Below are 15098 nucleotides of genomic sequence, written 5' to 3' on the forward strand. Positions count from 1 at the left end.
CCCCCCCCCCCACACACACACACACTTCCTTCTAGTCAAACCCGAGTGGTCCCCTGCATAAAGCCCCTACACATAGTTTTTATTGGGGGCGGAGTGGGTGCCGTTGCTGTTGTACTTGGCGGTTCCACCGGAGCTGCCAGATTTGGGCCTGCTGAAGCAGCAGAGCAGACCTCCAGCCAGAATGAGCAGCACGCCGGCGGCCCAGCCCAGAAAGATGCACGCTCCCAGCTCCCTCTTCATGTTACTAGGCACCAGGGGGTTGTTGAAGTCTTGCACAATGTTGTGGGCGGACCAGCTGACGGGTATGATGGCCAGGAGGCCGGCCACCAGCAGGCCCACGCCGGCCAACAGGCTGATCTTGGGCTTGATGTCTTCGTTCTCTATGCAGGTGGTGAAGTCGGCCCCGCAGAACAGCATCAGGAGGCTGAGGCAGCATAACATGCAGCTGATGATGGTCATGGCGCGGGCGGCCTGCAGGTCGGAGGCCAACACCAGCAGGGAGTCGTAGTTCTTACACTGCTGCTGGCCGGTGCTCTGCACCACACAGCTCGTCCACAGACCGTCCTGAGAGCTCTACTCAACACACACACACAGAAAATGAAAGGTCAGTCATTTCATATGTCATTCATGTCCATTGGTGAAATATGATTTACTTTATATTTATAGTTCAGTTAAGTTAGTTAAAACCTGTCAATCAATCTGTAGGTGATGGCATTTTTCACTTTTTTGTAATTGGGTTAAATATACTGTACTTCAATGGAAGTCATAAGAATTCACTGTATGATGGGCTTTAAATGTCGGTTGTACATCTCTGCGTACAAACACGCTTTCTTTAATGAGCGTTCATAACAAGAGGCTGAAGCTTGTCATTACCACTGCAGTCACGATGTTAGATCCCGTGAAGGAGGACACTTTCCAGCGCGGGACAGTGCAGCAGATGATGACCCCAATCATGCCGACGACCCCGAGGGACACGGACACAATCTGAACTCCGACGTGTCCCATTCTGTAACGAGACAAGAATAGACATTAGCGCTACCTTTCAGCACCTTTTCTTTTGCCCTGAGGTTAGTCTGAATGTTTGGTTTGGGTTTTTTTTTTGAAGAAGAACAAAATTCTCTCAACAACTTTACATCCCAAAGCCATCTGACGGGGCGGGGGGCGCTTTTTAAAATTGGATCTACCAGGATTTTTTCATTGTTTATTTTTGTTTCATTGCTGATGTAATATTAACTTTAAATAATACTTTAAATTCCAAGTGCTTAAGTGCTGTTTAAGTCAAACTCTTCTTGTTCTTCTTCTTTGGGTTGTTGAATCGTCTACACTGATTACATTACATTACATGTCATTTGGCTGACGCTTTTATCCAAAGCGACTTACAGTACTGTTACATTCATACACTGTAGACGCAGCTACAGGGAGCAACTCAGGGTTAAGCGTCTTGCTCAAGGACACATCGACTAGGGCAGGGATTGAACCTCCAACCCCCTGATTGAAAGACGGACCTGCTACCCACTCACCCATAGTCACTGATCCAACATGGAGGATCCATGTATCCGTTGTTATTGTGGTGTTGCTGTGTGTGTGTGTGTGTGGGGGAGTTTTTATGATCACATAACACGCACTCAGACACTTGTTCCCTCTGGCAGGCCATCACAGGATTACGTTCCTTTGGGCTACATTTCAACACAAATTCATGTCCTGACAGGCTGCGGCCTCCTCGGTCTCCACCCAGGATTTGCCAAGCCACTCCCTCAAATCTTTTTGGGGAAAATCTGCGTCATTTATGTATCTTGGGGCAATTTTACGATTCAACTTCAAACAAAAGAAAATTATAGTTAAAGTGTGAGGAACATGGACTCACGGGTATCACAAATTCTTTGCATGAAGAGTGATGCATGAGGAAGGAAATACTTTTGATCACAGGGATATTTAATTAATTATAGAGTAAATGTTTTTGAACAGTTCGATTGTAATTTCTTTAATCGAATAAATAATATGTTTTGGTTAAAAATATGAAGAAAACAGCAATATTAACAGAACATTTGAAACAAATAAGGGGTGTGCTAAACTGAATTAACTAAAATAAATAAATGAATTAACAAAACTAAAGGTTTTATTCCCTCGAGATGTGTATTTTATTTACACATGTTGAAATTAATTTGTGTGAGGAAGCCCTTTGCTCCCGATCCATAAAGACACCTATCCTTAACCTTACAATAAGAAGAGATTATTTTGATGACCATAGAACTCCCCCTTACAATAAATCTAGTACTACTTTTTGGCGTCTGTGACCCAACCCAGATCGCAGACTTTCAGAGCGGATTGTAACATTGTAACTAATATAATGAGGATCAGTGGATTTTAAAGCAAATGTTTTGTTCATATTCTTAAAAATAATTCCCCCCATCAGAATTACTGAGAGTTTTCTTACACTTTTTTAAATCCTAAAATCAGGGAACACAGACAAAAACAAACAGAACAATAATACAAATAAAAATACATTATAAACATGATGCTGAGCCATTAATAGCTTCTTTTTTCTCTCTCCCAACCGTTTATTTGCTCTTTCTTATGCCGAATAAAATGCGTCAACTAATCCTCAACCAATTCTTTTATCATCTGTCTTTTCAAGCTTTTGCAGAATCACTCGCTAAAACTGTCGATCTGAGTAAAAAAATAATAAAGAAGATGCCCACCTTTTATTCTGTGTCCTCGGAACTTGATAAGAAAAAATGTAAAGATTGAGTGAAGTTGTCCTTTCTTCCTGAGCGTTGTTTTGAAGATGTTGTTTTGTGATGTACAAGAGACTGTGTGACAAGATGGGGTATTTGTAGAGGAATTTGAGGTATAGGGTGGGGTTGTGCTCCAACAGGAGGGGAGGACCTGTGGACCAGACTGGACTTGTCCTATACGTATGTTTCCCTCTCTTTTTCCACCTTAGACCTGCTGTGGAGCTCGGCACACCACTGGGAATAGAAACCTTAGAGTTTCTAGGAAAATAAAGATTGTAATGTCTTTAGTCAGGAGTCTTTATATAATCATTTATAAGACTGCAGAATTGTCTCTGCAGTTCAAACAAATATATACCACCCAGGCTATAACATACCTGCACAAGACCCCCCCGCCCTCCAACCCTCTGTCGAAACTGTGATGACGAATTTAAGGAGACTAATTTAGGAAATTAAGAGACAGAGGGTTGAGAAGCTTTGCGCAAGATTCTACATGGAGTTTTGTGGATCATGGGATGGAAATAAAATTAGGAAATCAAAAAGGAATGTTGTGAAACCGAATGTGTGTATCCTTTATTAACACACTCGAAAACACGCAGGCAGAATGACACCACACGCACATAGTTTTGGTTTGTAGGATCAATTTGGAATTTTATTTGTAAGAGGGCTCAGTGATGGAGAGTCAACTCACACATATAGTTGAACATTTTCATTGATGTTAACTAGATTTTAGTAGAAACATACACTTTACATTAACTGTAATTTGTTACATTTAATCATATGCATCCACACGCTAAATAGCATCTAATTGTTGCTGAAAATATGGGATTATTCTCGTAAAGTACCTTGTAGAACACATTACAGTTAAACTTATGTCTGTCTGTCTGTCTGTCTGTTGTATGTATGTATTTACTTATGTATGTGCGTGTGTGTCTGTGTGTATGTAGGGGAGTGTGTGAATGTGTGTATGTACTGTATATACATTATTGATGAGCATTTTTAAACTTCACTCAAGAATGTTATTTATTTTATTGACATTTTAGATTTTTTTTCGAGTGTGATGTTAATGATTATATTGTGACTTTGCTGTTTTAGACATTATACTGCTGCTGCTTTAGAAACAATATTTTGTTATATTTAAAATATAAATCACTTCTAATCCTGTTCTCAACATATTTGCTTTTACAATTCTATATTACTTTTTCAGTGATGAAAAAAGAACTGTTTCAAAAAGTATTGTTAATAGGATCTCCTAATAAAATTCTAAAGACACTTGAGGGGCATTTGTCGTCCCAAATCAAACAAAAATATAAATCAAACCGCCACTGATGCACTGTGGGTTTTGGTGTTGACGCATGCAAAAGAAAGTACTGTCCATTTCCGCCTGTTATTATTTTGACAATTTATTTCTTAAACCAAAAAATAAAGAACAAACAAAATGTTGACACTTCCCTGTGCCTTGGTAAAAAAACCATTGGCCACCCTGGTGCATGCTGGTCCTGTGCCTATCCACCTCTACATATAACCACAGGTGCCCAGTGTTACCCAATCAGTGAACCTACAACTAAATATATTAAACTAAACTACAACTATCATAAGAAACAACTAACATATCAAAATATAACCTAAATAAGCAATAAACAATAAATATTACTTTACAATAAAACCTAAATACAAAAGTCAAATTAAATAGCTCCAACACTATTCCTTAAATATAAGTTATTTTTACTTTAAAAAAACATAAAATTCATGTAACTAAATACGAATGTTGTTAATATATGTGAATATTGTAAATCAATTCATGTATTGATGACTATTGAGCCCAAATCGCAGTTTTGTGTCTGTGTGTACGCTTTCAAATTGTCCGCCGAGTAGTTTCCGGAAGTGACGATCACGCGTTCTGAACTTCCGTTGACGCGACCCTCTCTTTACACGGCTCTGCGAGGAAAGCGTGAAGAGCTGGTTTTAATACAGCCTCCTACGTAACCGCCGACACGTCGGAGGACACGGCCCTCTTTTAAACTTCCTGGGGGACGAGCGAAGGGACCCGGACGAATCGAAGGAAAGGGGCCAAGATTGAGCTCGGAGAATACACATTTTTACACATTATTCACCCCAGAAAGACTGCCGTCAAACCGAAGACGAGGTTCGGAGACATTTTCATCTGTTTACAAGTTTGACATCGCCGACGTCACCAGCCGTGCAGTGTGTATGTGTAGCGTTAGCTTACGTTACTCGGCTAGTAGCCACCTAGCTATCTTAGCTCTAGGTCGCGTTCGCTCATTCATTGTTTTAGTGTGATCACATTGCCGATTAGCTAGCGCCAATGCCTTGTTGGATAACCGATGTGACTTGAGGCGTGTTTTCCCCTGAGGATATGTCAGTATGTGTCTCGTTCTTTCTCTTCTTGGAATCTAAGGTGCAACACGGAAAGCCAAGGTCTTGACTGCCCGAGAACGTCAGAAAATAAAGAAAATGGCGGAGCCAGACAAATTAAACATCGAATCTATAATTCAGCGTCTGTTGGAAGGTGAGGACCCCACTGTGCAGCGATGCACTTAGTTCAGATTCTTCATGGTAGAGGAATGTGTGTTTTATAGTCCAGGTAAGTCAGCTGAGTTAAAGGTGCATTTAGTAGCCTACTTCAGATTGCTGTGTTTTCGGGCTCTGTGGTTGGATTTGGGTGAAAGGCTGGAGCCACATCAACCCTGCTCTCTCAGCTGATGTTTGATTAGAGCCGTCATGGTTTCACCTTGGTCATCTGTTTTGTTTTTTACTAGATATGCAGACATGTTACCGTTTCGTCTGCACATCAAGAGGAAACGGACGGCGTTAGAGTTGCGGAGTGCAACATTTTACGCTAAATTACACTTTCTCACACATAACGCTGTTTCTACTTGTTGAAACATGCATAACCGTTTGCAATTAAGGAAGTGATGGTTTCAACTAAGAATACAAATAATGTCCCGTCTGAAAAATGTATGTTATTAGTTGGTTTAAAACAAGTCTATTTGTAATATGGCAGCAAAGGATTACCTGTAAATGTAAACATTCCTAGACACTGCCTTACTGTAAGAACAGGTTAGTAATTGTAGTTTGTCCACCCTTATTTTACCCCCTTTTTCTACCAGAGATTCTCTGTTACATGCGTGCTCTTACTGGTGTTGTGTTTTTTGTTTTCGCAGTTACGGATCCGATAACAATTTGTAACCACAACCTTTTATCGGGGGCTTGTTAATAAGGTGTACAAACAAAGATGCTCTGATTGGCTCATGCTCACTGTGTCCAACTGCTTCCTTCTCTGCCACCCAGAATGCTTACATCATTTTCTCTGATCTAGAGTGCTCACCTTGAAGAACACATTTGTGTAAGCACTTACGTTAGGATAGTACTAAGAGTCATTTTAATGTTCTAACCGTACTGTGCTGATGAGTGACTGAAGTTGTGAAAAGTCCCAGAGGAAGGTTTTGCCAGAAAGGAGCTGAAGACGGGAGACTTGTTTTGGCTTGACACGTGTGTCACGAACTATCGCTCCAACGCCCGCTGTATGTTTGTGTGGAGAAAGCTTTGTTTAGGTTGCGTGTGTGAGTGAAAACGGGGCTCTTTTTAAAAAATCTCTGCATCCACATGATGGTTGTGTAAGAGCAGCCCTGAAGGCTTTAAACTGAAGCACAGACCTGACTACAGTTCATCTGAAGAGCACAATAAATACGCGTGTGACCTACGTCGTTGTCCTTGTGCTGCATCTGCACTGGGTGCTGAAATTATGTCTGCTTCCTCCACACGTATGTCTCTCCCCTCTGGAGCTGTTGGTATACAGACTTGTCTGTGTGACCGTTTCAAGGGCGCGACATCACGTATGTTGGTTGGGGATCTTGCGGCCTCTGCAGACCCAGAAGATATGCTGGGTGCACATCATTTCCCACAGGCCTAACGCTCTGAATGCATTTGACCTTCGCCCTCTGTTTATTTACCTTCTTAACGACAGGCCCTTCGTGGTCCGCCTCAGCTGAGCTGGTGGCGGTGATTTGGGATTATTCACAAATATGTCGGTGCAGTCATCGGACGTTTGACTTTGACCGCGGTCCCCGCCTGCTGTTCTGTGTTTTGTACATCGCTCGTTATACTCGGGCCGCGATAAGGTTGTTTGCCAACCGCAGGGGAAGACAAACAAGCCTGATAGTGGAAGTATTTATATCCTCTTATGTAACTCACTTGACCCTTTTTTTTTTTTTTTGGCCAGCATTTGTAGTTTTATCGCTGAGAATAGCTCCTTGCCGGTTGATATTATTGTCGCGTAGGTCTGATCTCTTCGGGACTCGTGAAGAACACTTGCCCCGCCGTGGGTGCCGCATCAGGAGATCGATAACTCGCGGCTCCGACGGAGACGGCGATGTAGCCCTCGCGCTTTCCGACTGGGTTTTCGAGACCAAACCAATTAAATGTTTGGATAATGAGCGGCTTCAATTGGATCACTTGCAGTAGATCCAGAGCTACGGGAACTCTGCGAGTGTGTTGCGAACGGCGTGTCTCGAGAGCGTGACATCACACGAGCTCAGCCAGAACACCCAGCAGCACCGAGTCAGGAGCGCCGGCCCAAACCAACTGTTGATTCCAGCACTGCCAGCAGCACCCCAGTGGCGTGTCTTTTGTGCCGGTCCAGCTCTTTGTTCCCTGATCAGCGCAGTGGAGAGCCTATTGTCTGTACCCCTCATGATAAGCTCACTGTTGCCCACTGGCTCTGTCAGAGCTTAGCCTTCTGTAATCCAGGTTTAAAGTGACAAGCAGTACTGCCACATTTGTACCTACTCTTCACTCTTTAGTGCCTTGCTTTTAGTTTCTACTTCAGGACAGTGCAAACATTTTGCATCGATGTGTTGCTTTCTACGCTCGCCCTCCCTCTGTAAATGCTTTGCGAGCGCGATTACAACTGGGTCGGTTTCCTGGGGGATGGTGTTAGATTCGGTGTCAGGTTCTTTGCGTGTAACAAAAGTTTAGTGTTTGACATCTGTGATTATGGTTCGGGTTCGTTGCTTGGACACGACTTGATCCCTACCGCCGTTTCCGTATGAATACAATATTTTCCTGCGAGCAGATTTATCAAAGTTTGAGATGAAAGATTTTGATTCCGAAATATTGACATGTCTTTCAATCCTCTTTAGATGAGATGTTGTCACTAAATCTGTCAATCGTAATCCAAGTATTCACTAAGCGGCCATCATTTCCGTAGCGTTGCCTCTACATTTGCTTGTATTAAGAAGTACAGTTACATTCCCAAAGTTGTGAAAGGAATCGAGTTTGAATAGAGCGATAGATCTGCGAGTGTTATTTACCTATCGTCAGTCTCACTTTAGCTTCTAAAGGTGACAACATTATTTAGTTTATTATTCTGTTAATTTATGAATCCCATACAACAATTGAATCAATCCCCATGAACATATTGGAGAGATCTCTGTTCACACCTAGCGTACAGATGACGACGCGTGCTATTTTAATGATTTTCCAGGGAAATTAACCTCGATCAAGTCTATCAGGATTTTCATTTGGCTCCATTCAAAGTGTGAAAAAACGCGACGAGGGACTTGATGAACCTGCTGAATAGTTTTCAGATGGCATCAGTGGAAGAAGCAGGAACAGAATGTAATCTGTATTATTACACAATACATACAGTTTACATTTGATGAGATTTTATGTTGCGACCTGTGTTCTTTGCTTTGTCTGTGATGTGAAACGGTGTTACTCTTTGTTTCTAAACGGTGCCGTTTGCAAAGTCTTTTCAGCAGCGACATCGTCTAGAAAGAAGAAGTGGGTTTCACGAGCTTGAGCTCTCACCAAAGCAAAAAGAGGTTGAGACGTCACGGTAGTTTCCTCAAATGCAGCATATATTGGCTCTAAATAATATCTATAATATTGTGATTACTAGACTAACAATTAGCTAGCACTCTGCTCGTGGAAGTTGTTTACATCCCAGTCTGCTTTAAAATCTGAAGACTACATTTCTTTGCTTCTCCTCATGTCCTTCATCACCTAGACGTGTAGCTTCGATAGCAGCTGTGCGTCTTTGCCGTCTTAATGGTTGTTCCTTCTAACGCCTGTCCCTTTTTTATCTCCTTTTATTCAGTCAAGGGCTCTCGACCAGGGAAGAATGTCCAGCTGACAGAGGGTGAGATCCGTGGGCTTTGCCTGAAGTCCCGCGAAATCTTCCTCAGCCAGCCAATCCTGCTCGAACTCGAGGCTCCCCTCAAAATCTGTGGTGAGTTTTAATGCCGTTGCGGTCGATGAGTTTCAATAACCCGGCGAGACCCGAGTGTGAAATACCATAAAGTCGTGAAGCGGTGACGCCGCAGACTGACTCTGGTGCAAGAGAAGATGATCCCTGAGGCTTTGCTCATGACCTACCAGACGTGTGCTCGTGTGTTTGCCAGCTGCTGATCAGCTGCACCCTGTGGTCACCTATGGCGTTTACATTGCGCTCCTCTGCTGCCCTCTGCAGGTGACGTCCACGGTCAGTACTACGATCTGCTCCGGCTGTTTGAATATGGAGGCTTCCCCCCAGAAAGCAACTACCTGTTCCTGGGTGACTACGTCGACCGAGGGAAGCAGTCGCTGGAGACCATCTGCCTGCTGCTAGCCTACAAGATAAAATATCCAGAGAACTTTTTCCTGCTGCGCGGAAACCACGAATGCGCCTCCATTAATCGAATCTACGGCTTTTATGACGAGTGTAAGTCGAGACCTTTTTTTGTTGTTGTTTTTTTTGTTTTGTTTTGCGAACGGCCAACATGTCTGTTCTCTTAACCGTTGCACGAAGGTCTCACCGCTCCTCTTCTGTTGGCAGGTAAACGACGGTATAACATAAAGCTCTGGAAGACCTTCACAGACTGCTTCAACTGTTTACCTGTGTCTGCCATCGTAGATGAGAAAATCTTCTGCTGTCATGGAGGTAGGGCTCTGATGATATTATTACATTACATGTCATTTAGCAGACGCTTTTATCCAAAGCGACTTACAATAAGTGCATTTCAATCTAGAGTACAAACTAAGAACAACAAGAATACAGAAAGTAACATTTTCTCAATATAGTCAAACTACAAAAGTACCACAATAAGAGCTATTTAAGTGCCACTGAAGTGCAAATCTGTGTTTTAATCTAGATATAGTCGGAAAAGGTGTGTTTTCAGTTTCCGGCGGAAGGTGAGACTTTCTGCTATGATGTATACCATGTGCCGAGGATTAGCCGACGCATATTAGCTGCTAAGAACCAGACTGAGGTGTTTGTGCTTCCTCCAGGCCTTTCTCCTGATCTCCAGTCCATGGAGCAGATCCGCAGAGTTATGCGGCCCACAGACGTGCCTGACCAGGGTTTGCTGTGCGACCTGCTGTGGGCTGATCCAGACAAAGATGTGCTGGGCTGGGGTGAAAACGACCGCGGCGTCTCCTTCACATTCGGGGCAGATGTGGTGGCCAAATTTTTGCACAAACACGACATGGACCTAATATGCAGGGCACATCAGGTAATGTTTAGCCAGCTGAGGCTGTGGGACGAATCGTGGTGCACCGTTATTCACATCAAACTTCAGTTCAACATATGAAAGCTATTTAAAGGGCAATACTACCTTAAAAACACCATTATTTCCAAAACCCAGGAATATGAAATTCATATTTCTCAACATGAGCTAACTTAAGTTTTATGTTTTTTTACTATATATTGATATGACCAGATGCTGAACTTGATATGGCCGGTCTTGTTTGCGTGCGTGTTTACAGAGAATGTCAGCAACATGATAAAGAGCAAAGTAAACAGCAGGGCTCTCCGACCATTAGAAGACTTTGCACATTTTTGTAAATTAAGCCCGAGAGTCCATTTATTTATCGTTTTGGTTGTGCGGTGTTGTTTTAGTCAGGTTTTTATTTATTTATTTTGAATATTAACACCCACCTGGGCTAAAGCGGTAGCAACAAGCGAGTCTGCGGCGTTGACGGCCTCGTTTCTGTCCTCAGGTGGTAGAAGACGGTTATGAGTTTTTCGCTAAGAGGCAACTCGTCACCTTATTCTCCGCCCCCAACTACTGTGGCGAGTTCGACAACGCCGGTGCCATGATGAGCGTGGATGAGACACTCATGTGCTCCTTTCAGGTGTGTAACAGCCTCTTGCTGCACGGATCATGCACAGATTCTAGTGATTGGCATTTTGAATGTTTTTTTTTTTTTTTTTTACTTTCACAGATTCTGAAGCCAGCAGATAAGAAATTGTATCCTTATGGCGGAGGGGGAGGGATGGGATCTGGGAGACCGGTCACCCCGCCACGAAATTCGGCCAAGGCTGCCAAGGCAAAGAAATAACAGCCGTTGGATTCCCCTCCCACAACCTGCCTCCCCTCTGTCCGCATCACACTTTTCTTTATTTTTTATTTTACTTTCTCCCATACCTCCCCAAAACTTGTCTTTCCCTTGTCAACAAAGCAGCAGTGTCCAGGGTTCAATCACGGTTTTTCTCTCGAAAACAATTTTTAACTGTTTGTTTGGCTGTTTGCGTGCACTTTTTTGTGTGAGTGTAAAAAAAAAAAAAAGTAGGAATGATTCTGAGGGAATTGCTGTATTCTGTATGTATGTTTTTTTTCTTCTTTTTCTCCTGTACCTGCTGTTCTGTTTCACTGTCATTTTGTAGAGATGGGTTCTTGCCCATCTGTGATGTAATTGCAATCCTGGGTGAAGGGGAGGAGGGGCCGGGGGGAGCGAGGAAGAGGAGTCTTAGCTGTTTATGTTAAGGCTCTGCACTGTTTAATGCTAAACACAAGCTTTTGTACATCCTGTTTCAGAGGTCTGTGTATGTCTGTGATACGGGGGAGGGGAGGGGGGTTGGGATCAAGTTGCACGGTCAAACGGTAACGGCACATACCACACACACACACACACACACAGGTGCATATATGTGCAGCTGAATCCTTCAATGAGATGGATTCACACATTTTTCTTTTCCCTTTCGTAAACCAATGATTTAAAGAACGCAGTCATGGATGTGAAATAGCTGATTGCTTCTTTGTTTTATTTCTTCCCTTTTTTTCTTTTGTAGATACATGAAACCAACATGGTTTGATTTCTTTCTTGTTTTTAGTTCACTGCAAGTTGAAGATGAATAAAAATAACCATTCATTTGAAATCACGCCATCATGCCGATCACTTTGTTTGCCATTGCTTTGTCCCGTTTGTCGAACCTTTCCCCGCCCGGTGGCTGCGCTCGTGTCTCCGCTTCGCTCGAATGGCAGCGCAGCGGCTGGAGGAGGCTGGCCGATCCCACCCGCTGCACACAGAAGCTGCAGCGTCTCATGTTGGCCCAGTTCCTAGTCCATTCAAGCTGAGGGGCGTCTCACATGCTGCTTCAGTTTGATTTCGCCAAAGAGGACGTTCGGTGACTAAGAGAGGCGAGAGCGGCCCAAGCTGGTCTCACCCAGATGTTGCCTGTTTTTAAACCCCCCAGAAATAGATATTTTGGTTAGGATTGTTCTTCAAATGTGTTTCTCGTGTTTTTCCTCATGATTGTTGGATGATTATGAAGCGTAGCTTTGGCAGGGAGACGACGAGGAACAGGAAGTGAATCGCTCTGTCACTGAGCTTCTGTTGCTCAATGCTTCACAAAGGTTAATAACTCTGTATACATATGTGCCATTTCATGTTCCACGTGTAGATACCACTATTTATCTGACATTTCATTTATATTGAACTCTTAACAAGCATATTCTACACCAGGCGCCTACTGGGGAGAAAGTGTTGTCGGGTGAGAGAATGAATAGTTGCTCTGACCTTTCCAGTTTGAAGGTCTCTAGTCGAGACCAGCGGAGTCCATCTTTAAAACAGAGAGCCGGCTTATTTAAATCTGAATCGACACCAAATGTGGGTTGCATGCAAGCCACATGAGCACTAGAGAGCGGTGTTTGGAAGAATGTAAGTAATAGACCAAAATATACCCAATTGGGAATCCTTCGCACAAAATCATTGTTTTATTGTAGACATGAAAATATGTTGAGGGTAATCCTATATTCCCGGTGACTCGCATAACGTTTTGTCTGCAAAGTCATTCCCAGGTGAACAGCTATCACTTCATGGCATTTAATACATCATTTCTGCTTTTTAAATTGTGCCGTGTACATTATATTGCCAAGAATATGGAAGTGCTTGCTTTGCTTGTGACTGCAGTCGTCATTCTGAGTTGCTTTATTTGCGCTGCTTGCTGTTGAAATAAGCATAAAGAGCCATAGACTAAAGAGAATAAAATAAAAAAAGATCAGCGGATCCTGTGACGACACCGTGATAGATTTTATATTCTTTGGGCCGTTCTGCTTTCCTTCTAGCGTACATTAAGTTGTCATGCAGGGTGTCCCCAGTGACGGCTCGCCATAGTTCAGTTCAGGCTGCTCCAACTGATGAAAACAGATTTCTTTCTAGTGTTTTCTGGGTATATCACTGCCCATTTCTAATAACCCAATTACACTTTACCCTCATGACATATTTGGTGCGTCTGGTTTCATTTGCAGCTGTCTGTCCTCATTCTAAAGCCCTCTGTCCAAGTATGAGCCACCGCAGCTCTCCATGTTGCAGAGGCGGTGCGTATGAGCACATACTTAAGCAGAGGGTGGGGAAGCTGGAATTTCGGCTGTCATCCTGCCCCACCTTTCTCCCTCCGACGAGAGGTTTTCAACTCGGTACCTCAGAAAAATAAATGTTTTTTAAAAATAAAAATCAATGTAAAGTAAGCTTTATTCAGAGTCCTGTGTGGCTTTCTAACAATTTGCGTACAGTGTAAAACTAACTGCATTGAATATTGTGTACTGTAGAAGAGGGCAGGGGGGAAGGTATGATCAACTCAGGAAGTGAAATTTAAATTATATACCAATAGTATGAGGACATCGTATTTATATTCATTTAGTACATAAATACACCAATAAAAAGACATAACTGGATATTCACGAGTTTTAAGGTTGTGACATTGGAATGAGTTGAGCCCGATTTGAAGTTCATCTTGATTTGATATGAAAATGTTCGGCAGTGTCTGTTGTTTTGTTGATAACGTTAGAGCTCGAGTGCGATGAGATTGGGTCTTCAACAATGCAAAACTAGGAGGTGTGTCCTGTGAGAGATGATGTATAGTGTTGAAACATTATGGAACTTGTAGATCTCTGTCTTCTGAATAAACGGTCAAATAAAGGCCACTTTCATTGCCATTTTCATAGCTGTATGAATCTCTGCTTATAGCATTTGTCACTCAATATATAATGTTATTACCTCTAAGAATCTGGTCTTTGATTACTGTTTTGTTCACATTATTTTTACTGACAGATTTAACGCTAGATACTGCGAGCTTATTAGGATTTTTAAAATCAATCAGGGATGTTTTGCACCATGCACTGTTGCTGGGTAGATATGAAATGATTAGATTATTACAGTTAAGGAAAAGAAACTCAAGAAATTAACAGTACTTTTTTTTGTATTTCATTTGTTTTCAAATCAATCACAATTTGTCTCTGTTACAAGATATAAATAAAACATAGAATTTGTATATTTGTGTCTGGTTTTCTTTTCAAATGTGTGTGAATGCGATGCGAGACACATTACATGTAACATGTAGTAGCAGTTGGAACCTTTCTTTCTTTTTCTCCCTCTCCTTTTGCGGAGGCTGTCAAAGAGTTGTGCATGAGTCAGCAGGATGGGTGGCCTCTTTGGCCCTGCGTTCGCATTTACTTATTTATTTATTTTGATGTCACCTGGCTCAGGCCACACACACACACACACACACAAGATTTGCTTATCTTTTAGGATTTTCTGTGATTCGAACCATGCTACGTGTGAAGCATGCTGTGAGTACAGCGAGGAAGTTTCGGAGGCAATGAGACAAAAAACGACAGACAAAAACATATTAGATACTTCCAATGGGATCACAGCCAAAATTCATGAAATGTATTCGATTGCACGCAGGCCTTCAAAAGTAAAAATTCTGAATCCGTGGGAATAAGTGTTAATATGACAAAATAGAAAATTGCAGTTACAAATAGGCTAAAAAAGATGCTGTAAGCATGTAATAAAATATGTTGTATACCATATATACTGTAAGCGTGAAATAGAAAACAGGAGATATTAATGAGTCAGTGTGCTTCCTGATTAAAGGCTATTCGAAGTCTTGGAGCACCAAATGCATCGATAACATCAAGAAGCAGTAGTTTCTGATGGAACACCTGCTGCAGGGAAAGTTGCCATCTTGTCTTCTCTGTGAGTGCAACGCGGCGTTCTCTACAGCAAAGTCGCCACATGGCAGCTTGTTAATCTTCCTGTTGATTTATGAATCAGACTTTGTGTACGAGCCTTGACCAGACA

At 42.4% G+C, this 15098-nt stretch overlaps 2 protein-coding genes across 2 annotated transcripts; one reads left to right on the forward strand and one right to left on the reverse strand.

Moving 5' to 3' along the window:
- Positions 1-40: 40 nt before the first annotated feature.
- cldni (claudin i) lies at positions 41-3232 on the reverse strand. The gene is made up of 3 exons (XM_056406882.1): positions 2700-3232; positions 874-1006; positions 41-573 (listed from the first exon to the last, which is right to left on the reverse strand). Exons 2-3 carry the CDS (start codon positions 1003-1005, stop codon positions 67-69), a joined length of 639 nt encoding a protein of 212 aa, XP_056262857.1. The 5' UTR covers position 1006; positions 2700-3232; the 3' UTR covers positions 41-66.
- Positions 3233-4737: 1505 nt separating this feature from the next.
- Positions 4738-14286, forward strand: ppp1caa (protein phosphatase 1, catalytic subunit, alpha isozyme a). Its single transcript, XM_056407411.1, has 8 exons — positions 4738-4878; positions 5152-5262; positions 8854-8985; positions 9226-9456; positions 9571-9675; positions 10023-10246; positions 10734-10868; positions 10959-14286. Exons 2-8 carry the CDS (start codon positions 5208-5210, stop codon positions 11073-11075), a joined length of 999 nt encoding a protein of 332 aa, XP_056263386.1. The 5' UTR covers positions 4738-4878; positions 5152-5207; the 3' UTR covers positions 11076-14286.
- Positions 14287-15098: the final 812 nt, after the last annotated feature.

The sequence above is a fragment of the Pseudoliparis swirei genome, chromosome 23 (genome assembly GCF_029220125.1).
Source record: "Pseudoliparis swirei isolate HS2019 ecotype Mariana Trench chromosome 23, NWPU_hadal_v1, whole genome shotgun sequence".
NCBI lineage: Eukaryota > Metazoa > Chordata > Actinopteri > Perciformes > Liparidae > Pseudoliparis > Pseudoliparis swirei.